Source organism: Nicrophorus vespilloides, unplaced genomic scaffold, assembly GCF_001412225.1.
Source record: "Nicrophorus vespilloides isolate i.1.1-1 unplaced genomic scaffold, Nicve_v1.0, whole genome shotgun sequence".
Taxonomy (NCBI): domain Eukaryota; kingdom Metazoa; phylum Arthropoda; class Insecta; order Coleoptera; family Silphidae; genus Nicrophorus; species Nicrophorus vespilloides.
The window spans coordinates 13,115-41,009 of NW_017096445.1; the positions used below are offsets into that span (position 1 = coordinate 13,115).

A 27,895-nucleotide genomic window follows, 5' to 3' on the forward strand; every position below is an offset into this window, starting at 1 on the left:
AAAAAAAAGGTTGGTAAACCCTCCAAAATAAAATAAATCAAAAAATTGTGAAAAGGGACGCTTTTAAACACGTAGGCGAAGATATCGATACACATAAAAGAGGGAGTAACGAGAAAACTTGGTGTTAAGAGAGAGAAAACGTTAAAGAGAGGAGAGAAAGAGAGAGAGTTAGTGCAGAGAAGGCGTGCAACGGAAATTTCAAAGAAATTTGATTGAACGCCCGTTATTGTTTCGCTACGAGGAAAACGAATAATTCATATGGCTGCGTTCGCCTTAATTGCGAAATGGTCGAGGACGCGACCGGAATTTTTTAAATGCCGCAAAAATAACTCGCGCACACACACACACAGCAACACACACAAATTTCAGAATGCCCGCACAATAAAGTGCGCACAGAGTGGAGTGCTTTGCTTTGCTTGCCTGCTTTTGGATTCCCGGAAGAAACGCACTTCAACTTAAAAGCGCATTATTCAAATTGAGTCGTCTTCGGTTCACGATTCCAAGAGATTAAGTAAACAAGTTTTGATTGAATCGTTTCATCAAGACAAAAAGAAAAACAATCTAGAAATTGATCGCAGTTGGCGTTTGTAAGCTAATGTCAGAATGACAGTTTGAACATTTTAAATTGGAATCGTGTTGTTCCAGCCAATGCGATTCAATTTGGAAATTGATTGCAGTTTTATCGTTTGCATTTAACTAATTAGTATTATGCAAATGTGACATAATCAAACTGGTGTTATTACAATTTAACCAAATTCAAAAGAGAAATGTCAAAAATGACAGTTTGTAAACTAAAATGGCGCCGATTTGTGCGCGCGCCATTTTGATAAACCGACGAATTAAATTCACGCCACCTTCTATGTTTTTTGCGTTCTCTTTTGATAGGCCATGTGAACATAACTTTTTTTTATGATTGCATTCAAACCAATAACAGATAAACATGCGATGTTCTGTTTTCTCGTTTCGAGATTAAAAACTCTGATTTCCATTAACGTCAATGTAATAACCAAACTTAAAAAGAAATGTCAAATTGACAGTTTGAAAAAGTAAAATGGCGTTTTGGTCATCAGCCATTTTGATAAATCGACGAATAAAATTCGCAGCAACTTGATTGTTTTTTTTTTTTTGCGTTCCCATCTGATAGGCCAATCTCGTGCATGAACACAACTTTTTTCTATGATCGGATTTAAACCAATAGGATAAGTATGGGTTGTCTTTCGACACCATTCCCAGATTAACTTGAATTGCTTGTTAACTTGAAAGTTATTTGATTAACTTTTAGCATAAAGTATTATAAAACAAACACACTTTATTACTTAATGTGTTTTTATAATCATTTTTTTTTGCAATTGAATTTTGAAGTCGTGTGCTTTTCCCTAAGTTGACCTCTTAGTCAAGGGAGGATGATATGTCGTGACGACGCGAAAGAAAATTGAATTTCCCGAGGGAAATTAAAGGTCTCNTTTTTGTGCCTATTTATAGCATTTCGAGAATTAATTTATTAAGCGGATTCCGCGATTTCGCCGCATTAGAGCGATGCGAGATTATTAAATTCCTTCGGCGAACTTCTCTCGTCGTCCTTTTCGATCTCTCCTACCTCTCTTTCTCTCACACACATTCATTTGAGCAACAGGAGAATCGATTCTGGAAAACCTCTCGATTTCTCTCTTTACAACTCGTTCTCTTTTTTGCACTTACATGCATATACGTGCATTGCAGAGAGCTCTTGACTCTTTGCGTATCTTTATATCCTCGAAAACCGGCCGAGCACTCTACATCCCCCCGATAATTTGCATCCGACGTTCCTCTTTTTATACACTCCTTCCTCCAACTGTCATCCTCCTCATTCTACCACTCATCCAACTAATTTATCCGCGCTCTTTATTTAAAAGACCACTCGCAATTTATCTTCTCTCTCTCTCTCTCTCTCTACACACACACAAACTCATATATCTTCATACCCATTTCGTATCTTTGTGTTGTGTTCCGAGTTTATGCTGCTTATAAAATACTGGAGGAGAACGGACGGCTTGCATTTATTATTTATGCGGTTTTAAGAACGTATTAAGGCCGACGATTCTCGGTACGGGAGGCGATTTATGTGCGATACGAGAGGGGCGCAAGGGGGGGAGTCTAGTAGACCTCAAAGCCGATGCAATTCTCAACTTTTCTTTTTCGAAGACTTTTTTTTTTTCATTTTGCATAAACTCACCCGATATTAATAACCTCCCGCATTCGCTCTTCCACTTATTTCCTTCGATTCGTTCGGCATTGCGATTCCATTGAATTTCAGTTTCTACATCAACGTTTAATACTCAATAAATTTGAAAGATGCAAGCAAATGTCAAAGAAATGTCAAAATGACAGTTCGAAAACTAATATTGGAATCGCCATCTTGCAACTTTCTTTCAATTTTCATCCATTTCCATGGAAACTTATCGATTGCTAAATAATTCTCAAGTCAATTAAATACAAAAAAACCTTTCCTTACATTCAAACTACATACATAAATCATTTGTTTACGCAATTCAATATATAGATAACGTGCATCAAAACTGTCTTCACGAAGATTCCTGTTTTCGGGTTGCGATTATTTTCGGTGCGCGCGCGCGCGACTTACATCAGCCGATTTTATTGACGCGCTCGCGATTCGCCGAAGAATCCGCTCGCGTCGCCGATTTCGCGGAATTTTAAATTTGCACGTTGGCGCTGTATTATTAGAACGGATTAACGCGAGGCACACACACATCTATACATTCAATGTGTACACGCAAGTAACGCACGATTTGCTATGCAGTGTGGCCTCTGCTCGAAATCCGAAAAAAAACACCGTTCGTTCATACGTACATAACAAACGCATTCTTTGGAGGAAGTGGAGCAGAAATAAAAAAGTTGATTATTTGGAAACATCGAATAATTGAAACAATCGGTTTCAGCTTTTGGAAACCGAAACAAAACTAAAACAGCACGTTCGATTAAGTTATATAATGTTATCTGGTTACGATTACGTAAAACAAAAAAATAATAGAGGAGCACGTGATGCACGCTCGTTTCAGGAAACCGGATAACATTACCATGGTTACCATGAAGAGCAACAGGCGCCGCGCCACTCTCAAACGCAGGGCAGGATTCCGAGATTCGAGCGAAAAAACAACAAACGATAAAATCAAAGTGCACGTTTGCACTAACAAGCAAAAGCAAACATCATTTTTCCGATGTTTGGTTATCTTTTGCATAAACGCGTAGAGAAGAGAAAAATAATGACACCAAGTGGAACGCCATCTATCTTTAAATTGTTATTGACATGTGTCATATTTGTAATGCATCGAGTTTAAATTTGTATAAAATCGTTCTTTCTTAATTACTTCCACGAAAGCGTACAGTTTATAAGGATTTCGATCGAAACCAACAAAAAAAAAATAATAAGTAGGTTAATTGCTACCGCATTTATCTACGTTCCTTCATAATTTGTTTTCGTTTTCCCCATTCGAACGTTTATAGATTATACGCAAATTACGCTAATCGTCGTAAAACTTTCCCTTTGCCCCGCCTCCCGTTATTTGTTTGTTTGTTTTAATTTGCTTTCGTATTTTTTTCTTTGTACAATTTTAAAGCCCCCTTAAGTAGCGATAATTGATATGAATAATAACGGAGAAAGGATAATTGCGATTTCCAAAGAAGGAAAACGAGATCGAGGAAGATGCGGGGAGCGAAAGAGACGTCATCACTTCAATAACGAAGAGTTCGAGAGAGATGCAGAGAGAGAGAGAGAGGGAGCGTAATTGCACCTCATTACCAACACAAAATACGCGTGTAATACCCGTCAAACTTTTTGCCTCCACGTTAAATGCATGTGCGAGTGAGTGTACGAGTGCGCATATACAGTGTGATTCGTGAATTCGATGCATCCATCAACCGGTTATTACGTACGCAATTCACGCGAATGTTATTCGCTCTTTCCGGTTCGACTTTTCGCGAAATGCTCCACCTCATTGTGCAGTTGGCGGCACTCGAATTTCGAGGAAACGAAAATAAGTAACTCATTTCCCGACCCCGCGCATACATACATATACACATACGTGTATATCGAATGACAATTTTTTCCGTGAAACAATAGGAATCGGTTCGATTTACTTGGTAAAAATAGCGAAAAAATAAAGGAAATCAAAGGATATTTATGAGCGCGGTATAATGGAAGAAGGTTATGAGCGTAACATGCATGCGTCGTGATTCCTGGTAAGAAACCATGGTAATAAAGCAACAACAGAAGAAAAAAGAACACGAGAAAACTGTCATTACTATGGAAATTGAATTTTATGCGCCATATTGGATTTCAATTTTAACTGTCCAACATACACTTTTAAAATGTTAAAATGTCTTTAAGACAATCTGAATTTGTAAAGTGTGTGTGTTAGTGAAAGAACGATGATTGGCGCGCGCTAATTTGCAAACTGCTGCCGCAATTGGTCGGGTGCGAAACCGATTACCGGAACGGATTTTGTTTGTTTCCATGGATTCGCCATGTTGACAAACACAAACTTGTTGGTGTAATCGAGGAAGCGGGAAGGATTGCGATCACTCTGATCAATCGAGTTAAACAGGCGTATCGAAATAGAGCCATTTTGATTTGACACCATTTCGCTTGCAAGGTCCACATTTCACCATGACAACTAGATAAGATTTTTTGTATATTTAGAACAGTGATTCCCAAAGTGGTCTATATCGACCCCCAGGGCTCTATGACAACCTGCAAGGGGTCTACGTCAGCGAAAAAAAAATTTGGGGGTCCATGAAATGAAAATGGGGGTCCACGATAGTGGTATTTTCTTACATTATACTATCTTATAATATAAAGACATATACATTATTTATATAAGTACCTATGATGTAAAAGATATATTATATATGTTTATAAAATTGTGTAATTTGAACTTGTAAAAACCTTGAATATAGCGAATTATGGAATATAGTGAGGAAATTTTTAATTTCCTTTCCATCGTCATACCTAGTGGAAAGGGGGTTCAACGCTGTTACCAATCTCCTAACGAAAAAAAGAAACAGACTGGACATCATTAGCCGAAGAGATTTAAGATTAAACCTTCAAAAATTGACAACAAATGTCAATTTATTATTTTATTAGTTTATTTTATGTTACGTATATTTTATATAACAGATACAAAATTTTATTTTGAGTAGTTTTAATTTAAATTCAATTAAACACACTTACATGTGTTTTTACTTTAAATTTTTAACACTAAACTTCACTACAGTTAGAAATTTACAAAAAATCTATATCAGGTAAGTAGAGGGTCTACCCAAAACTGAAAAACATGGCAAGGGGTCTACGACACAAAAGTTTGGGAACCTCTGATTTAGAAGATGTCATAAAAGAACCGTTACTATTTCATTCTTGCCACCGTTCAACTTCCGCTGAGGTTATGTTAATATCAATTTGACATTTGTACAGAGCGAACTTTTCAGTTTCATTATTGCAAATCGACATTTCCACTCAGTTTCAATTTGACAGATGTGTCGCGTGGAGTTTCCAATTACAAAATAATTTCAGTGGAATAATAATAACAACAAAACGAAATAATGAATCTGCGAATCTAAAAATAACTCGCGTTTTTTTTCTTCGCGGAAAACACAATTTAATTCGTGTCCGACATATATAAAAAAAAGCACTACAGAATTACCACTGGCCGTTGCGGTTATTATTTAGATTTTCCGAACAACTAATGCAAACAATAACAGCAAAAAAAAACTTGCGTCGTTTTTCCCGGAAAGCAATTAATACGCGATTTGCCTCGTCGTACTTTATGCACACACTATATAGTAAATAGATTTCCCGAGACCGATAAGGACTTCCCCCCACGGTTTTCCACGATATCTTAATATAGAATTTAAAAAATAAAATAAACAACTGCCACCGCCACAGCCACCCTCTATTTCGATGACCTAAAACCACCCCCCCCCCAGCGGCGTTTAATTCCGGATTCATTCAACGAATCGGTGGCGCATCGATCGAATTTCCCAAACTATTATATTTATAGATTTCCCGGTAAACGACTGAGGCGGCGGCGGTAACGCGCGTGCATTTCGTATGTCCCAATTACAAACACACATAACGTGTACACGCCGCCGTTTACGAGCGGCCACAACAAGTTGTCTAGTCGCTCGCTCACTAATCGATATATTGCATTAATGCTTCGAGCGAAAAACAATGATAATAACGTTGATGATGATGATGATGAAGGAAAACGAAGACTAATTAATGGAAGCAGAAACAGAAACGACAAGGAAAGAAAGCAATTAAGCATTCGTGTTTACCTTTCAGCGAAATTGATTAGAAGCGAACTAATCATGAATAATGCTAATTGCTTTCCACGTGCGTTAACCTTAATTAGCGTAAAGACAGAGAAAGAAATAAAGAGAGAGAGAGAGAAATAGAGAGGTTGCTTACATTGATGGTCGCCTTGGAAACGCCAAATTTTAATTAACTATCGAGCGACGAACTCGTGAAGTCATCATCGCTACAATCTCGATCCACGTTTATCTCTGCTCTCATCAAATTGAACCAGATTCTAATTAAGACACTTCCGGCGGACGGAATACGTCATGTATCGTTCGAAATTTTACATCACCTACTCAAGAATCGAAAAGATGCATTTGGTTAAGTAATGAGACAATTTTCATATAAATCAATAATTCAAGGAAACGTTGATATTTTAAGAGAAATACGATAGCGAACGCTTCTGCATACAAAATTCTACATAATTCGTTAATGTACGGTTGGAAATCTAAGAATCCCGAGAGGATATTTCGCAGAGTTCCCCTATTAATAATAATCACCGCAACAGAATGCAGACGAAATGATTGATGATGATTTTCACAATAAGCAATTTTTCTCGCGCGCATCGCAGATGCTGCTGCTGCACATTGAATCGAAAATTAATTTACGGAATGATTCGCACGAAACGACCACAACAATGTTGTTGTTGTTGATGATGTCGACGACCAGGAAATTTATTGCGTATTAATTGAGGTTTTTTTTTCGGGTGAGCGTGTAAATGCGTATAACGAGCAACAACGGAACAAGCGTCAATTATACATTCGAATTTAGTGAAGAAGTTCAATAATAATAAGTAAAGAAAAAAAAATGATGAAGGATTTTGTAATCAACGGTTGCTTGACCTCTCCGCGCAGATTCCAATAGGAGTTTCGTAATTTCGGCGTAGCCGAGGTCATCCGCACTGTGTATCTCTTTACAATCCATAATCCGAACTAATAAACTAACTACAGTATAGTGTATACAAATTAACGCAAGCGAACGTTTCCAGCGAATCCTGCACATAATATACACAAACATAGAATAGATATGCGATATGCAATTTTTTCGCTCTAGAAAAACGGCGCTTCCAGCAATAAACTTTACGACTTACGTCTAAACGAGGTCGTCGAAAATTACTGAAAACTATCAATAATTAAGTGATAAACGATCAATAATTAAGTGACATTTTAGTTTGGTTACCGAAGAAAACGATTGTTTCCAAGGTAACGAATTTTCAGTGAAAAATTTGTTATTTAGAACGTTTCCATAGTGATTTCAAATTCAAGCTAAAACTATAAAAAAAAAACAATTAGCTCATTTCCGATAATTCGTTAACGAAGTTAAAACCAATTATAATAGAAATTGAAGAAAAGAAATTAGTTTCTTGAAAACAATTAAACTTGTTGAATAATCAGAACTTCAGTCTTGAGATTTTTTTTCGAAAATTAGTAATATAGTAAATTAGTTGTTAGATTTCAATAAATGAGTTTCTTCATAGATTGTATGGTTCGTGGAAATTATCGTCTTTCTCGAAATTACTTTTATCAAAAATTCTCGAACAGAAAAATCGCTAATGGCAACGAACTTATTTATTATTGTTATTCGTAGTAACGCAACAGTTTCCCGGGATTTGCGAAAGCAAAAACGACTATCAGTGAACCAGATAAGCAATTATGAATACACATCATCATTACGATAATCTACAAACTTATTTCGAGAAAAAAAAACTAATTTCAATAACTAATTCCATTCTTTACATTTCTACCGGTGTGAATCGCGATTCTCGGAATCCGCGCACCTTCTGAACAAAAAACAAAATAGTAAACAACCGAGGGTCATCGGATTCGGTTTCCATGGAGATGGGAATAAATGAAATCCGAAGTGAAATTACATTACTCGGGAGGCGCACGTACGCCCAGTTTGCTCATCCAATTAACGCGCGCGCGGGTGGAAGCAAGTATAAACAAATAAACAATCGAGGCAAAGTGTAAATAAAACAATAAACAAATAGCGGCGCGATAAGTGATGCTAACCAGGCCATCTCGATTCACTTTTTGTATTCACCTTCGTGATTCTGGAGCAACAAGCGGGAGACAGTTGCGTAACGCAAACAAACAGTGGCTTATTTTTTCTTCTTTTCTGATGACAGGTAGAGAATATATGGAGTCAAAAGTACGGAAAAGAAGACGAATAAAAAAAAAATAAATCAAACAAGCAAACATAAGATAATTGGAACTGGCCAGTAAATCTTCATGCGTCTTAAAAATATTTTTGTTATTTCGTATGAATTCAGACAAGACCTCATTATATTGCATTTATAATGTGATTGCTGTAAGATTTCCACAACTGCCATCAAATCTAATTGAATTGCAATGTACATTTGTCTTATAAAGTAGATCTGTAATGCTTGAAAGACTGCAACGACATCTGTAGGTTTCGAGCAAATTACTATTCGTCAGCTATCAATTAATTACACTATGATGAAATATCAACGAAAAAACCAATTATGATGAGGTTTTCTTAGTAAAAAATTCTCTTTCTCTCTTTTCAGCTGTTAAAGTTTAATGGGCTCGCAACGGTTCGTTTTCCACTCGTTTTATTTACTCTTTTTATTTGGGAGAAGAGAACTCGTGCAGAGAAGAGGCGCATTGCAAACACACGAAACGAAACATGGGTTGTTCCCTCGAAAGCCCATTCGACTCTTCACTTCTCTCTCTCTCTCTGTTACTCTCTGTTGGTTCCAAGTAATGCGACAAAACGGACGGACGGACATAAATTTTCGCGAATGATTTGTAGGAACGAGACCGGTCGTAACTCTCACGTCCACGCATAAAATTAAAACAAATTTCAGGTTCGTTCAACGTTCCGCGAACACACACAAAAAAAAATGTATATATATATATATAAAGAGAAAAACGTAAAGGAATGAATATTGAAGAAGAAGTATAGAAAAAGAGAAGAGAAAAGAAACGTATAAATTAAAAAGAAATATTCTTAACTATAAAACTTGTTGATTTTCCACAATTTCATATTGGCTTAATTAATGCTAATTCAACAAAATTTCGATTTTCTTATTAGAAAACTCTGTTGGACTAATTTACTTAATGTACAGATTAAAAACGAGAGAAGATTAGAATTCAAATTCTCGCTAATCGTTTGCGTGAGTTTGCATCAGATTTCACAAAAATTATAAAGCCAATTATACGTAATATTGGATAATAGCAAAAAAAAAACACGTGTTACACTTGAAACGCGACGACGATAACGTTCGTATTCGTTGTCAATGATTAAGATTGTACCGTGCTTCAATTGTTGTACGAGGTCAGTTGATTTGCATGTGTTAAAAAGAGAGTTTCCCAACCTCCTTGAATGCAACAGAGTTTCTCAAACTAATTGCCAATTACGTTGCAAGTAAGAAGAAGGTACACAACGCAACGTCTCATGGCATGCTCGAATAAACTGAAATGTCTTTTGTTTTCCACCCGCAATGGGCGAAGACGACGACCTGACATCAAAAGAGCGTGGGCAGACGATGCATAAGACACGTGGGACGAACCCCTATTCTTCCAATTATGCAACGAGAGAACCCTTATCTACTTCAACATCTCTCGTTTTACTTCAAAGGCTTTCCCCACATTTCTACAAAATTCATCATCATGGAAATGTTTTTCACGAGAACTGCATCCATATATTCATGCTCGCTCGCAGCTGCAGTTCCGAGGATCGAGCCGATATTAATAAATATTGGTAAACAAATAACTTTCTCTCTCTCTCTGTCTTTCCCTCGTCGAGCTCTAGGATTCAGGTCCTTTTTCGGAAGACCACTTAGAAATGTAAGAAACGAATCGAGTTTCCATTGAATTTTGCGCAACGGAACACCTGCTCGCAGAGGGAAAAGGCCTTCAATAAGATAGAGGAGAGCAGAAGCAGTTTCCTTTCCTATTATCACTATTATCTCCTTAAATTTGGTTCGCTACCTGCGATTCGTCACACCAGGTGTGTTTCTTCTCTTCCCTTTTCCATCATCACCATCATCAACTTCAACAACAAGAATAATAATAATAGAGACTACGATTCGATCGTTTTCTATTACTTTTCACTGTCTATTATTCCTTTGTTTCATTTCTAATTTTTTTTTTGTTTGTTTTTCGTTTCTAACTTTTCGTTTTGTTTCGGTGCGCGCTTCGACGAATGCCTCCTCCTGCTTCTCGCGCTTTGCATGTCGTCGGGATTTTGACGCGAGTCGCAAGGCACAAATTAGACGCGTTCCGAGAATCGGCGTATCGAATTAACGTAAGTACGTTAAATACTGTCTTTAGCGACGATAACAATAATCATGCACCTGCACGATGTCCACGTTCGAGCCAGTTCAGGATTTAGAAAATTGCTGTGCGCTAATCAACACTTTAACAAGACTTTACACGTTATCAGTGGAGAAATTTCAATACGAAAGCTAATTGTAAAATAACAAAAAAAAAACCCTTATTCATCAAATTTCTTTCCGTTTTCAAGTCATACACACACGACTTACAATATGACTCTACCGATAAATCGATTTCCGGGTAGGAGGAACGAGCTAAATGGAAATACAGCTCACCGTCTGTTCACATGAAAACCCACATCTAGAGTGCGAATGCAAAAAAAAAGAGACACTATTACTATTATTGAGTCACCGACGTGTGCAAGGACTAAATTTAGATGGAAAACGACAAAACGAACATGACAACATTTAAAAGCAAAGAGCATTTCTTCCCCCCGCAGCTCCATAAATTTTGCAATGTTTATTTTGATTGCCGCTGAGAAACGTGTTTTGTAAACAATTTTGCGGAAACATTTGCGGAATCCGCAGAGAAAGAAGTAAATTAAAAACGAATACAAATATCCATTAATTTAAATTGCAAACCAAAAAAAAAACGAAATCGACTCCATTGCGGAAAGTCACGGTTAAATAGCCGCACGTTCGAGTTATGCAAATCATAATTTAACGTAATACATTTTTGTTTTTGTTTTGCCGATTCGTTGATGATGATGATGATGATATTGTAAAAGTGATGTATGCACGGCAATTATATACATGAATAATCGTGTAATTTACAGTTGAATCAATTTTGTGACGCAGATTAAAAGAAATTTTGTCAATAACTAATATCTCATAGTTTTAGTCAAATAATAATGAAAATTAGACAAGAAATAGTGTTTTTTTTTTCGAAATTCGATTTACGACCATTTCGAGGAACGTAACCCTAACATAAATCTGTAATACTCGTAGACAACAAAGAAATCTACACCGAGAAAATGTTACTAAGTCATAGCATTCCACGTAAACTAGAGGCTGACTGTGGTTTTGAATGTCATCTTCATCGAGTGTAAATTATGAATTCAACATATTTTCATAGACGGGCGATACGTGGAATGTTAGATTTTTACGTGACAAATTAGATTTGACGCAATGTATTTTGCCGAATGGACGATGATGATGATGATATCTAGAAAGAGAGAGAGAGAGACAGAGATAGAAATAGAGTGGAGTATGCACGGATTATATAAACGATTCGTATGAATTATTCAGTCGGCCGAAATTGTGTCGCTTTCCGAGAAAACACAATGGTGTAAATCCGGCGGCGGTGGCGTCGCGACGTCTATTTATAGCGAACCGAAAACGGGCGGACGTCGAGGAGGGAGAGAAAAGGGAAGTTGTAAAGTGCGTCGCTGGGGGGTCGCTTAATAATCATTGGGGCGTCGCGACGCTCTCCGCTCTCTCATTCCGAGCGTCCTCCCGCTCGACCGAAGAATTAATAATTTATTTATAAACTTGTCGCGTTTTATGCAAATAACTGCATTTCCAACTCTGATAATGGCTAATTTCGAATTTGATTTGTCGACGGCGTCAAAGACGGCATTAAGACATAACACTGAAAAGTTATCTAATGGCTATGTTTGTTGTCGAAGAGTGTAAAAGAAAGGTGGATTTATGACTTAATAATTGATTCTTGGAGTTCAAGAAACTTTTTCATAATGTCTCAGATATTCGCCGATCATTGAACATCGAAGTTGCCTTTGCGTCGCCTTTTACATTTTATTTTTTTAATGCGAAAAAGGTTGGACGGTAGGCAGGTAATGAATGTAATTCATGAAATTGCGTGGTTACATTGTAAATTACGAGGTGGCGGTAATGAGATGGGATTATTGTCATTATTGGTGGGGCCGATGGGCTTAAATCCGACCCACGTAAACGCTCGTACTCTCCTCTTCGTACGAGAGAGCTCATGTATACAAACACACACTTATACGTCTGATGCATGTGTGTTGTGTTGTGTGTGTGTGCTTGCGCTTATTTATACAAGCCCAAGTACACATACATATGAAGATGAAACGTACCTTCTTCGAAACGAAGATTCCCTGAAAAGTCCGTCGGTCCGCGTCGTCCGTCCGTGAGCGAGCGATGTTCGCTCTTAGCGCGAACCGAAAACACGTTTCCTACGTTTCCAGGAAAGGCGCCGCCGATACCTTCTTATTCTTCTTCGTCTACTTCTTCTCTTTCTTCTTCCAACTCCTCCTCCTCCTCCACCAATACCATCAACAACAACAACTACGATAGTTCTCTTCACTCCTGTTCTTCTTCGCAACCCTCCTGAACTGTCACGGAGCAGCGTCACATCGCTCAACCTGTCAACCCGAAGAAAACCATCACCGGATACTTCATGTCACAGAAAGAGTCCTTTCACCGAAATCCTGGAAACAAATTACAACCAATGTCATTAATTAACAATGCAAATCAACAAGTTTCTATGGCAACCAACTTTAAATCATTGAAACCACAGCGCAACAACCTAATCAAATTTATGTCAACAAACGACAATCAACATATTTCTATGACAACCAAATGAAGAGTACAATTACGTAATACATAATTTTTCGGTAACTCATAGCAGCAACTTATTTAGTTAAGAACAAATAGATCAATCACTATAGTGAACAACAAAATAAACACAAACAGTTCATGTAAATCGTCCTGATTACATATACTTCTGAAATTCTACGAACGATAAATTAAATACTAATTATGCATTGCCAGTTTTTTTTTTTCGTGTTGCCGTTTCGTTAATTAGAATCCATTTGAAACGCATAAACAGAGTATTTAAATGGCGATGTATTATTTCTCATAAATGATAGTTTGAACTCGCAATTTCCAATCGAATGTTGACATAATTTACTAAATGCAATTCCAACTAAAAAATAATTATACTAAATTAGTCACAATTCTCCAAAAAAAGCGATAAACAATTAAAAGTAAACATCGATTCCTTGCATTTGAAGATTATTCACTTCTCGAATCACTGAAATTACTTAGCTTTCAGTAAACTACAAGTAAAGTTTCTAAAGCGATTGCATAATGAGCGAAGAGTGAGAGATTTAAAAGTTACAATTCTACGAATTGTAGGTCATAAACTACGAGTGTATTAACATAATAAGTAGTTAGGCTTAAAAGTTGCAATAAACTTGGAAAATTCTACGAAACGGAAATTAATAAATCAAAGTAGCGCACACTGATTTAACACTAAATTACATACAATTGTTTAATAAATAATTCTAATCAATTGTTTTTGATAATTTTGTGGAAATTTAATTAATTCTAATTTAATTAATTGAATCACGATTCTCGCAAAACTAATTGCTGAATACATCGAATTTAATAACGTTGCGCCCACGTAAAACGCAGCGCATTGGCATCAACGCAAACGCTTTATTAATTTTTCTTTCTGAAGGATATTTTGTGAATTATAAATCGATCAATTGAAGTTCTATCGACAGTTTAAAGAAAGAAGTGATTTGAAATCTATTAATAAAGCAAGTAATGTAATTTGTAATATTTTTGAGAATTCCATTATGAATCGATTAAAACAAACAATATTGCGTCAATAGATCGAAATTTCTATAGTAGATTTCGGAGCGATAAATCTAGAGATTATCTATTGTTTTATTTTTAATTAATATACATTAATAAGTAGGCGAAATAATAAAGAAAATAAAACCGACGCTCGTGTTTAATAATGATCGGCTACCGAGAATCGAAATAATGAGAGATAAAGAGAGAGAGAGAAAAAAAGAGAGCGTTATCTAATTTCGCCCCAGATTCATGGTGTTTTGAGGTAGATCGCGGCAACGCTGCCGCAACGCGCTGTGGGAATTGACGTTTGCGTATCGTCGCGTGTGTTTGCGGCGGTTCTAATAGGACGATGCGTGAGTGCGAGAGAGGTGCACGGAAAGGAAGGACGGAGAGAGGGGGCCCCAGCCGTGTGTGCGCGCCTAGTGGGACGATAGGCTTGCTCGCCGGAGTCGGATCCGTCGTCGTCTCATTCGTGTTGCAGACGTTTCGTGAGTCGGATAAGATTCCCGACAACCCAAACAACACCTAAACCGTGCATCTCTCTTTCGCCCATCCAATCAGATACACGAAAACAGAGAGAGAGTGAGAGGGGCAGTGCAACGATCTAACCTCAAATAAAAAAAAGAAGAAGAAAAGTAATAGAGAGGAACGGACGAATTGCGAAGAAACGTACGCACGAGCGACGGGGGCACATATAGAATATCTATCCCCTCCCCCCCACACTCACCTCTCGCGCCTTCCCCACGGTCGCGTCTTTATTTTCGGGCGTCCGGATTAGAAATGTGCTATTACAAAGTGAAACATCGGACAAGCGGTTCGCGTGTGTGAGAGGACGAAAAGAGGACTCGTACTTACCAACAATCCAATACTGCAACAGCAGCAGCAGCAACAACAAATCACCCTCTCCAACCTAAAACAAAACAATAAAGGGTTACAAGTTAGCAGCAAGTGAATAAAAAAAAAGTATAAATACATTTTCTTTTCCCGGAGGAGAGAAAGTTACTACTACTACTATTATTACTACAACTACCACCACCACCACAACCATATATTATTATTACCACCACTACAACTACAACAATTACCAACGAATCTGTCAGTTGTGTGCGTGTGCTCTCTCTCTATCTGTGTGCATTTTACCACATCCAACAACAACAACATCACATTGGGATTTTGTTTTACCTTGTTTTATCAAAAATCACACCCTCTGGATACGATGCTCGCACCTGCAAGATTCGCGTGAACAAGAAGGACGGATCAATCTTACACGAGGTTAGTACTTTCATTCATTCACTTCTCTTTCCGGCGTCCGTCCCGGTCTTTTTTTTTTGTGTGTTGTGTGTGTGTCTCTTACGCGAACGTTCGCCGACGACTGCTTCGCTCGTCGCACCGCACGTCGTCGAACGGCGCCACAGTTCAACAGAAAATTCAAAAAAAAAATAACAATTTAAACTTTAAACAATTCAAAAAATTGATGAATTTTTGTTATAAATCATTTTCTTAAATAGGAATATGTGTATTTACATAACCAAATACGAATTACAATTTTTTCGATTAAATAAACAAACAAAAAACAAATGACTTTTAGAGTGAAACCTGTCAATTTCTGACAAGTGACAAGTTAATGTTATTGACAATTTATTTTACCTAAAACTGCATGAATTTGTGACGTTTGATGAAATGTCAATTCGTTCGCTTTACTACGATTGCCACCGCATTACTGCGGTTTTGACAGGAAATAGTGGAATAATCGATTGCAAGTAAACAATCACGAATGTTTCCGGAGTTTTTCTTTCTCTTTTTGTTGCTTTTACGTAACCAGTTCGCGATTTGCGTGCTTCGCGTTGAGGTGAATGCCGTACGTTTCGGTTCTTATATATTTAGATTCGTGTTGTTCGTGATGCCGCTTTTAGAATAATACCGGGAATCAGTGCTGATTTGACACTGACAGATCGAATTTGCATTTCACTACGGGGTGACCTTTCCCAAACAGGATACACGCCGAGAGAACCGATCACTGTTTAGAATTACCATGAAAATTGCCTAACAAACAAAAAAAAAACGATTTTCTTATTAAAGTAAAAAACGACCGTTTGTCGTTTATTTCATAGTTTTCGGAGAATTTTAATTTTATAAAGTTGTTATCATTGTACTCTTTTTTTTTTTATCAATATTTGCATAGTTCGCACTTTTTATAATCGCATCACGTTTGAGATTTCGATGATGCATCACTCTGTATTCGGGAAATCGAAGTGTTTTATGTTTTGTTGCAGTTGTTTTGTTTGGAAACCGCGAGAGTTTTTCCAGTGAAAAAGAGACGGCGGCGGCGGCGCGCGGGAAAAACAAACAATTGCCGTGCGATTTCTGCGTTAATCGGAAATTCGAGACACGCGTTTTATTTACAGGGAAATTGTTTCTCCGTTTCTTAAAGAAAGAAAAAGAGATGAGAAGAGAAACAGACAATGAATTTTTTTTTCTTCAAGAAGAAGCAGAAAAGCAACGATGTTTTCGCGGAAAATGAAAACAAAAAAAATAATTATAAAGGAAGAACGAGTCATGAATATGAATCGAAAGCTTAATTAATTTTACAACGAATTCGATTTAGAAATCTCTTTCCGACAATTGCGTTTTCTAATTGTCTCGTCGTCACGGCCAATTCGATTGTTTAAACTTTTGTCATAATTGACGTGGAAACACACAATAGGCGAATATTCGTAGAAGAGATTTTTCTAGTAAGCTTAGATTGTTTTGTGAATCTTCCTATTTTCCTAGAAGAAAAAAAAACACACAAACAGCCGTTTCCGAAAATGTGTGAATTCCTTAAAGATTTTAGTGTTTCTCAAAAAAAAGAGATACAAAATGCATTCGTCAATTTCAGACGTCAAAAAATACTCGGTATTCGAACAATTTATCAAACGTGTTACCAGATTTCCTGGAAGGTTATTTGTTGTTTTTTTTAAAGTTATTTACGTTTTTTTTCTCTCTAAGATTAGTGATTCCTGGTAGTAAACGTGGATACGAATACCAATAATACGTTTGGTATTATGAAATTGATATGATTACACGTTTAGTTTTCATTTTTCTTATTGGGTTTGTTTCGTAAATCGGTTGATTTCTGGGAAGGAGAAAATGCGGTGAAACACACACACACACACACACTCGATGTTCATCGGAGCTTGAATAATTAATACAAAAATAATAATAGAAAGAAAAGAAAAAACGAAATAAACGAATACAATTAATAGAAAAATAACATCGAATGCGGCGCAAACGAGTGAGTTTCCGAGAAAGCGATTATCGAAAGAAGTTGATAACTCGCGACTACATAAGAAACAGTCACAACATGCTGAACAGAAAACAAAAAAAGAAGCAAAGCGAGCTCAATTACCGCAACACAAAGATTCTTCCTGCATATCGCGTCGCGTCTAACGGATTTACGAACGATTCTCGGAACGAATCAATTTTGGAATTGAAGAACGAAGATTGGGCGGACGAATATTATCGTGTTAGAGGAAGAAACGTAAGAGAAGAGATCCATTGTCCGTGAACTTCGGAAGACCTTCACCGAGGGGGTGGGGGGGACGCGCGTCTTCCGAGAAGCGTAACGTAAGATTATTATGTCATTCGGTCGTCGGTTCTTGGAAAGCGGGCAAAACATGTAAAAAAAAATGTGGTATTAATAAATATCGAGTAGTTTAGATAATGAGTCAGTTGGTGGAGGAGTTTATCGGTAGATTAGTCGAAATCGTGGATGATTCCCAAAACAAACGAACGAGAGAAAAAGAAAAAATCTAATAACGCAATTCAATTGTTTGACGTCAAATTATCCGCGCCTGCTTCGATGTGTACACGCATTTGAATGTGTGTAGCTGCAGCAGCCGTAATGATGCGATGGTAATGAGAGGCGAACGAAAGAAGCGGATTTAATTGTTGAAATTTCTCGGAAGCCATGGAGATGGTAACTGCGCGACAGAGATGAGAAGCGAAGTGGCGAGAGAAAGACGACGACGACGACGAAGATGGTGGTGGTGGTGACCTTCCTAAATAGCGTTCAAATTGTTTTAACCGGCTACATCTAACCATTCCGAGAACGTAAACATAAACACGTGATATTTAGCGACGAATCTCCTTGCTCTCCTCCGCCGTTCTCGGTATTATTTTCAAAATAACACCGAATATATAAATAACGTTTGCGAAAAAGAAAAGGAAAAACAAAAAAAAAAACGAGCGGACAAAGAAAGACGTAACAATGGCGACGACGACGTCGGTGGTACAACCGTAGCCTACTTCTTTCGATATTTCGAAGAACGTTACTCGTTCGTTTCGGTTGACATCGATAAAAAGGACAACAACTTTAATTGAACTGAATGAATTTCGTGTGAATGATTGCTGTTTGAATGTCTACAGTTAAGCAACGCGTGACATGGATAGTATTTGAATCGGTGATTGGAATACGGTATTTCGTGTTAAAAAAAAAGGCAGAGGCATATGGCGGGCGGAGTTCTGGTCCATTCGTTTCGTGGTTACAATCTAAATTTCCAACGGCCCGTCATTATTTATCCGTGATAAAGCTATTATGTAACACCATATGGCGCATGTTATTTTTACGTTCGGAGCATTAATTTACGTCTGGAAGCGAATTTTGCGTAATTCTTGAAGACTTTTAGTTGATTAGCTTTATAAAATTTGGCCTCGTCTTGTAAAAAAACATGGAGAGAAAAGTTTTCGTTTTCGATCTAATTGGAAAATAATGTATGTAATAATCGTAGCCGATTCTCGGAAACGTTAATTACCCATTCCGTGTTTTGTTTTACTTATTATTATTATTTTTTTTTTGTATACATATGTTTTGTTTGTTTGCATTAGTTATTGTGATTTTCCTGGAAAATCGAAATTTAATATACAAAAAAATAATAATAATAAACGGAAAGTATTAATAACTCGAGAATTACTTGACTTTTTAGAACGTTTAATACATCAACAGTTGAGTCCTTCAATGTGCAAAATTATGAATATTCATATGTTTCTCTTTTGTTATTCTACATTGGTGACTCGATGATGGATCAATTCGTTTGTTTTGTTCTTAATCCCTAGTGGGTGGAAAGAATAAAAAAAAGGGGACTGGACGAAAAGAAAACGAGGGTTTAGACTCATTTATCGTGTGGTGCACGCACCTTCCTTTATCCTCCTCGCAGACCAAAACACACGCACTCCACTTTATTCCCCGTTTCCGTTTAATTGCCACGCCATATGGACCCCTGGCGATGAACCAGTGGGAGTAGGAGGAGGAGGAGGAAACGGAAGAAGGAACAGATGGCGTTTCTTTAATCCCCATCGCTCTTTCCAAATATAACAACGACAACGATTATAATAACATGAAAATGAGGTCACTTCGTGCAGCGACGCTCTTCCAACAGATTACGTATCTCTAAACAACAGTTAATAACGCTTTTAATCACGATCATCCAACCTCCACTGTCAGAGCGCAAATTTAAATTGTCATTTTTTTATTGGCGTTTCCATGGTAACGTTCAAATTTGACGTACTCGTGTCAAGTTTGACGCACTCGTGTCAGATTTACGCGTCGTTACGCAACGATTGGCGTCGGTCGTACAGACGACGGCGTATTTTTACTCGAGAGCGCCAGCCGTGTGTACTTTATTTATACGCAACGCGCGTCGCGGCGCCAAAACAAAACGTCCCGTTCAAAACAAACCACTTGCGTGCGAAAGAATTTCGATATTAATAGACGTCTCCATCTTCTACCTCCCAACATCATCATCATCCTCATTCCAGAAAAAAAAACAAACGACAACAGGATTCGAAAGTTTAACGAGAGCGCGAAAGTTTGTTTTACTGCGAATTTCATATATTTATATTTTTTAATTTCTCATTTAGTCTCGCGGGACTTTCGTTTAAATCTCGATCCGCGCAAACTCCGGGACAGAAATAAATAAATAATAAACTGTGTGTGTGTGTGTGTACTGCTCAAATAAAGCGAAACGGCGCGTCTCGCGATTTACGTTTTCTCTCTGCGTCGGATTCCGAGAAGGACGGATAATAATTATTCCCGTGCGGCGAAATCTCGATTTAATCATTCCCACGGATTTCGTTTTGTTTTCGCGATCTTTTCTTTTTGTATTTGTTTTGTTTTTATTTTCGTTTCGTTTCCCTCCTCCACCTCCGTCATCGTTTATATTTACGCCAGAACTCAAATAATATTTTCACATCGCCTTTTATGTAATTTCTATAATATAGTAAAGTTTTCTTAATCTTTACTTTTAACGTTACTTTAACTTGTTATAAAGCAAGTCGATAAACTAAAGTTTAAAAGCGATGCGTAAAGTAGACATTACTTTCAAGTAGATTGTTTGTCGTGCGAGCGTGTAAAATTAACCCAAATTTACACCGAAATCGAAGCAGGCGTTATCTGTAAAGTTCAATTGTTCCGAGTATTTCCACGTTCTCACGACTACCTAGTAGTAAACAAAGCGATTAAATTAAATGAAATAGAGGAGCAATCTTCGTTTCGATAAGCGCCTATAAAATCGATCAGTCGCGTGTGTTTACGCCCGAAATAAAAAAAAAATGCTTACATAATTCTTTTTACATACGAATCATTTGCTTCTTCTTTTTTTAAATTTGTTGTTGTTGTTGTTGTTTTGAGCAAACAAAAAAAGTACGTGTACTCTAATTACGCGCGAAGCATAATTCCGGACTTTGCTCTTTTGCCGAGTGCGTGAAAGGTGCAAAAAAAAAAACGCTTATTCAATTTCCGTTGGTGATTTATGTAATCAAGAGGAAAAACCTTCCTCCTCCTCCTCCATTTTCATTCGCCGAGTGGATTACCGCACCGCAGCACAAGGTGCGTTACTTCATCATTTCGCATTGTTTCGTTGAGAGCAACAAAAAAGCTTCTTTCCGCGCGACCGCAAAACAACAATAATTTTCCCAATTCCGAGAAAATACAATCGAAAGCGGATTTTGTCGGTAAAACAAAAAAAGATTGTGTTCAAAGGATAGAAGAAAAATGATTTACGTTACGTTTACAATCAAATACAAATAAAAATGTAAGTCTCAAAGAAAATGTCACCATCTCAGTCAATCATTCATTATTGATGAATCGTTACGTAATTGAACATGGCTTGTTTCAAATCAAAGTTATAATTTGTGTATATTGAAAGAGTCTTAATTGACAAGTAAAAAAAACTGTCACATCATCGATTCAAGTTGTGTAATTGTCAAATTGTGTTTATAAAATGGAATAATCAGTAGTAATTTAAATGAACGGAAGTCTTAATGATTCCGGAATCATTAAATAATCTATTTATCTTATTAGTTGTACGTCACGCGATTGTCAATTAAATTGCAGAACAAAAATTGAAATAAACAATCGAATTTGACATTTCAATCTGTCAAATGTTACATATATATTTACCATGTTCTTTTTGGATATAATGATCGGATTCTCGGTAAAAATGTTATGTGTGTGTGTGTGTGTGTGTATCATAATATTTCGTGGAAGGTCTCGTCTCTTCTTCGCATACTTTGATGGGGAGGAGGAGGGTACACGAGAAACAAAAGAATGCAAATTTCTGATTCGGTTTTCGTATTATGTATATGTGTATATATAAAAACAATTTGTTCGTATCTTTTTTTTGTGGGTTAGAATTTCTGGGAATTTGGTATACATTTTCTATACCTGAAAGTTCCGAGAGTTACGTGCAGGTGTTTGAAGGTGGCTTTGTTTGGTGAAGGGAAGGCTGCGGCCGGCCGGCCGTTCGGAATATATGGTGAACGAGGAGCGACGGAAGAGGTGAGGCAGAGGACGAGAGATGAAGAGGAGGAAGAAGGCCTTCGTGGAAGACTGATTGGCGCACTTTCGCGGAACACCGATGCATTCGAGCGAGCACACACACACTCACACATATTGGTAATGGAAAGAAGAGAGTCGAAACGACCTTAAAGTCGAGTAGAGTTTGAATTCGACAAACTAACGAAAAGCTTTGCCATTTTGCAAATTAAAGTCCGTGAAAATCAATTTTCATGTACCGAAAACAAACGATAAATTGGATAATACGAAATGAGGTAACTCGATTCTCGAAACGAAGGTTGTTGATCTCCCTTCCCCAATTTAGGAGATTGCTAAACTATCCTCGGGTAAAGCGATCCTAAAATTTGATCCAATTGCGTAACGCGACACGACTCTATCTATCTCTCTCAAAAAGACAAAAAAAAACCAACAAGAACGCAACCGGATTGAAAAATAATAGAATGAAGAGAAATTGTAGAACCATTATCATATTATGTACGTGCATGTCGTTCCGTGAGTGCTGTGTGTTACAGTTACACATTATTATGTGCGTGCCCTCACGCAATCGTCACTTTATACCGAACGAAAGATTTGCGCAAAACAAAAAAAACCGTTGTCATTCGTTGTTCTGTAGAGCCTTGAATTGTTCTCGTTCGCTCATCGCCGCTCCTTGACATCGAAATTTCGTAAAAGTTTTAAATAAATATGGCATTGACGTTTGCCGTGACATACTAACAGAAATTTGAAAAAAAAAATATGAGCATCGCCGTCTCCGTCCGTCACTTTCACCTGGTCATTTCGGATGACCGCACGTCCACGGAACCGTTGCTTCCTCCTACTTCTTCACCAACACCATTTGGTGATTGGTGATATCATTGGACGACGACGACGACTTCCGGAGTGAGAGAGGAAGGAGACTCGTTTCCGTTCCGTCGGATTCAATTGGAGTCCGTCTCCATGCGCGCACAGGCAGCCAGCAACAACGTTCACAACAGCACGCTCTCATCGAACACATCCTTCAACGAATTATCAAATAAGGAAGCACAGATTACCGACGCCGATGTGCGTGCATGAAATATCAATGAAGCTAAATTCAAACGCACTCCATCTTATCGGGACACGTCACTCGCTGACACTTTGACATTTGTTTCGAAACAACAGTCATTGATGACAACGTCAAATTCGCATAAGGTTATGTCAATCGATCAGATGATAATCAATTGGACGCCATACTTGACCAATCGCAATTGTTTCAGTTGATTGTCAAATTTGACGTTTGAAAAATTTGACAGTCCATGGTCAAGTCATCGTTTGACCTTAACGTATTATTTGTTTTAATAGTCAATTCACAATTTCGAAATATTCCTAATCAAGATATAAGTAAAACATGAAGCGATATATGTTAATTGTATGTATAACTTTGATTTCAATCAATTACTAATCAAATGAGAAACGTAATTAATTTCTGAGAAGTTGATTAAACATCACATTTGACATTTTAATTGTCAAATGTCAAATTCTACACTAATTGTCAAATCGAGCAAATTTGACAAGATACTGTACAAGATACGACAGAATTGCGATGATTCGCGTCAAGGTTGACGTTTCATTATTATTTGTTATGTATTGTGCAGTTGTCTTTCCGCGGAATCGAATAATTACGAAATACGCCTCGCCATTACGTTATCAAGTTTTCGTTACGCGGAAATCCATTCCGTTAATAATCGTTTCTCATTAATCCGTCCCCTCCGGGGGAATTCATTTTAAAAACACGCTACCAAACCGAAACGAAACGAGTATCATTCCAGATTTTGAGAACAGCGAATCTCAATAAACCGAAATCCTTGGCACAAATACATTTCTAACATTAAATACACACAAATATATTTTAAACATACATACATACATTTTCTAATCTATTTTCACATCGATTCGCAGCAACAAAAGAAACATTTTTGCGAAGCGCCGCAATTATTTTTAGCGTTGAGACGATCTTGAAAAATCTTTACGCGTTTTGCAGGAATTTTATGCCCGAACCGAAAATAAAATTCTCAACTTTGAGCGGAAAAAAGAGAGAAAGAAACTATAAAAATACGTGCGTTTCCAAGAGAATAATATTAGAAGAAGCAGCGCGCGCAACTTCAATAATGATAATTTCAATTTTTTGATTCAAACTATACGCCAAGTCGCAAAGGTCGTCCATTTTTGTACAGTTTGAAACGTACGTTTCTCTTTTTTACAATTTTACAATTTAATATACTCCGTTTTTTGTTAAACAAATTCCGTATATCAGAGAGTTGTAGCAATGCAAAGATTCTTTTCCATCCGACATTTCAACTGAAAGTGAGTGATTATTTTGTAAACGTTTCCTGAAATTGTGCGTTAACTTCTTCTTCATCATCCCATTGTATATATAATTAACAATTTCCTCTCCTCTACTGTTGCTTCATTTTGCTTGCTGCTTCTCTTTATTTTTTCGTCATCGTCATTGTTTTCGTTTTCTTCATTGAAACGCGAGAGAGGAGAGTCTCCTCTTCCACACTTCTTCGGAGATAATCAATATTTATGGGATGGGCGTAACTTTTGCTCGGACACCGATACGCGTTCCGCATGGATTTGTACGTTTTAAAAATAGATTCGGAATATCTGCACGATGAGCGACTCGCGGACTCTTCTCCATTTACATTTCGCGAATACGCAATGAAAAGAAGCAAAAAAAAAACCAAGAATCGAAGAGAAAGAAATGCTCTTCAATGAGCAGTTTTACAAATAATTTTGTGGAATTAATGTAGAATAATGTTCAATAAACTGTGTGGCAGTCTCGAGTACGTTGTTATTCGCGTTTCCTTTCAACGTTTTTTTTTTCGTTATATCGTAAATTATTGGTAACGTAATTTGTCGAATTAATAATAATCAAATATAAGTGGGCGTTATCTGGAGGTTCAATTGTTCTGGGTTTTCCGCACTCCAGACGTTATTTATAAACTAAATAGTAAACATATGAAGATAGTAGAACTCGTTTTACGATGTAATCAAAAAAAAAGTTGAAAGGATTTTTGTCGTGTGTGTATGTCACTGCGCGCATGTATATAAATATTTTTGCAAGTGGATTTATCCTAATTGGAAGAGGTCGTAAATTGGGATCGCGCGTTTCGTGGAAGCGGCTTTCTCTTTTGCAATTGGAAGGAAGGATGACGTTGATGATGCGGATCGGCGGCGGCGTTTAAAATTGAGTTTTGTTTCTAATCCGGGCGCGCGCGTCTATCTGAGCAGTCTGGATGCATTATTGTTATTATTATTATTTTGTGGGCTGCTTCAGCAGCGGCAGAGCAATAGCCGAAAGGAGGTATGAAGAAGGCCTTGTGTGTGTGTGCGGGGCTTTTACCTCTCCCGAGTCGTCCTTTCTAAGAAGAAACCCAATCGGATTCCATTCCGCGAAACGCGGACACGAAGGAAGAAGGCTCTCGCACTCTTGAAGAACGAAAACCATACCACCACCGCCGCAACCGCAAACATCTGTCTCTCCCTCTTAAGTCCTCCTCGTATTCTCATCATCATCATCATCTTCCCAAGTGGATTGGAACCACCAAAAAAAAAAGGGTAAATTCGTTGCGTGCAGGCAGCTTCCACGGAAGATGCTGCAAGAGATGGATCGAGAGCGCGTTTGCTCCCACGCAGCTGCCTTCATTGTTCGAGCTTTATCTAGATTAGTTTATTCTAGGAATCTAGAGATGCGGGAGCGTCGATAGAGGGAAAGAATGGATGAAACGAGAATGGAGATTATTAGAGTCCGTCCGGGAATGCTTAGAATATAAATGGTGCGCTTTTATTTTTTGTTTGTTTATTTGTTGGTTGCTGCTGCTGATGATGATAATGATGATGTTTGTGGTCTCTCTTTTTGGTCGCGCGCTTGGTCATGCACATTCGCGTTTTCTTCGGTGCGAAAGGTGGAAAGTGGAGAGGAAACGAGAATAATGCGAGGTGGTTAACGACCTACTACTACTGCTAGAGAGCACATCACCATCACACACAACAACAATTGCACCGTTACCTTTTCTACAACAATGCTGGTAAATGTGTGGGACCGCGGAGAGTGAAATAAACGAAAACAACAACGACGACTACGCTCGTCGCTGTTGTTCTGTTCTTGTTTCTGCAGAACTGTACATTCGAGCGCGTTCGTCGCAACAATTGGTAATTAAGGGGTCAACGCCGAAAGGTGGTGAGAATTCGTCTTCGCTTTGCAACTCGACCAATATAAGAAGGGGGGTCATTAAACATTAATTAATTTTGTTATACGATGTTGATGAATGCGTTTAACTAATTTGTTGTTTTTCTTTGTTTGTTGCAGGTTTTGTAAGATCGGGCATGGCATGCTCCTGCAATGTTAGGCTGTAGTACGGTATGTCCGAAATGTCAGCACCAGTTTGCGTGCTGTCCGCCAATGATGTGCTGCGGTGGAGGCAGCGGCGACGGCGGCGCTTCACGACGCTCTCTGCACGTGCTGAGCGGCGGTCGGATGGTCACTCTGACGCCGGCCACGACCCTGATGTCTCCACCGACGCTGGCGGCAGCTGCAGCCTTCGTCTCGCCCCAAGTGAGCCCCAGCGTGCCGCTCGCCTTCGTCATCCCGCCGCTGTTCCAGCTGCAGCCTCTGCAACCCATACAGCTGCTACCGCAGTTCGTGGATGCTCGCCCCGAGAACGAGCTGCAAGTCCTCTCCGACACCGATCGGGCTCTGCGCCTGTCCGGCTGGTTCTACGAGGGCATCACCTACCAGCAAAGCCAGGAATTGCTCAAGGAACGACGAGTGGGCACCTTCCTCGTGCGCAACTCCTCCGACCCGCGCTTCCTCTACTCCCTGAGCGTGCAGACTGACAGGGGCCCGACCTCGGTGCGACTGCACTACGTCAACGGCTTCTTCAGGCTGGACGCGCAAGCGCATATCCGAGAGGCGATGCCGCTCTTCCCCAACGTCGTCGAACTGATCGAGCACTACGTGCAGCTGTCGCGCGCCTGCAAGACCGGCGCCCACGTCTGGGTGGATCCCAAGGGCAAACTCTACTCTGCCATCGAGCTCGATCGACCCCTGCTGAAGGAGGACACCGCTCCCAGCCTGAAGCATCTCGCCCGTCTCGCCGTTCACGCCGCCATCAGACGATCAGCAGCACCGCGACTCAAATATCTGCCGCCGCCGCACACGCAACTGGAATTACCCAAGTCGGTCAGCCAATACCTGACGGAGTATCCATTCTCCGTCTGATCCTCCTCGTCCTTCTCCTCCGGGCCTTGATCTACCAAAGAAAAAAGAAACATTCATCTTAGAAAGGAGAGGAACGGTTGGAAGAGGGAAGGAAGGAAGCAAGCAATCAGCAACAGCAGCAGCAGCAGCAGCCTACAATCCACCACCATTCAAGTCGAAAAGAAATAATCAATACATAAAAACGGGTACCTTTACATACCCCACCAAACCCCCCACACCCTCACGCAAAACAGTAAAAATCAAGAACATTTTACTTCTACTATTTTTATTATTATTATTATTTTCGTATTGTCAAAAATATAATGAAATTAAATCGTTATACCACACGAATAGAACAACACCGCATTAGTATTTATTATTATTATTATTTGTTCAACATTCATCAACAACAACAACAACAAATCAACGTACCGAGGAGGAAAAGCGAAAGGACAAAAGTGGCGATGAGAGGAGATGCGACCTCTCGGGAAAGTTAACAAACCGGAAACACTGTGTATTTAGGCGCTGTGTTTAGATAGGATAACAAATTTACCAATCATCTATTTATAAATAAATAAATAAATGTTATCACAACGTCGAGCAGGAAACGACGAGATGAAT

The 27,895-nt window shown here is 38.4% G+C and overlaps 2 protein-coding genes across 3 annotated transcripts in view; one reads left to right on the top strand and one right to left on the bottom strand.

The window, feature by feature from the left end:
* Positions 1 to 13,133, bottom strand: part of LOC108557028 (general transcription factor 3C polypeptide 1) — a 21,318-nt gene extending 8,185 nt beyond the window's left edge. Inside the window, exon 1 of the mRNA XM_017913399.1 lies at positions 12,710 to 13,133. The gene's annotated coding sequence lies outside the window, so the exon portion shown is untranslated. The remainder of the gene's footprint in view (positions 1 to 12,709) is intronic.
* A 1,491-nt stretch (positions 13,134 to 14,624) lies between these two features.
* Positions 14,625 to 27,646, top strand: LOC108557029 (suppressor of cytokine signaling 2-like). 2 transcript variants are annotated; one of them, XM_017913402.1, is made up of 2 exons: positions 14,625 to 15,491; positions 26,384 to 27,646. In XM_017913402.1, the coding sequence occupies exon 2, from the start codon at positions 26,417 to 26,419 to the stop codon at positions 27,293 to 27,295; it is 879 nt and encodes a 292-aa protein (XP_017768891.1). In that variant the 5' UTR covers positions 14,625 to 15,491; positions 26,384 to 26,416; the 3' UTR covers positions 27,296 to 27,646. The 2 variants fall into 2 exon arrangements, with proteins under 2 accessions (XP_017768891.1, XP_017768892.1); XM_017913403.1 differs by lacking the exon at positions 14,625 to 15,491 and adding an exon at positions 24,314 to 24,375.
* Positions 27,647 to 27,895: the final 249 nt, after the last annotated feature.

Bases quoted from the DNA above. Each gene is read 5' to 3' on its own strand.
- LOC108557029 (XM_017913402.1), top strand. From the start codon at position 26,417: ATGTTAGGCTGTAGTACGGTATGTCCGAAATGTCAGCACCAGTTTGCG.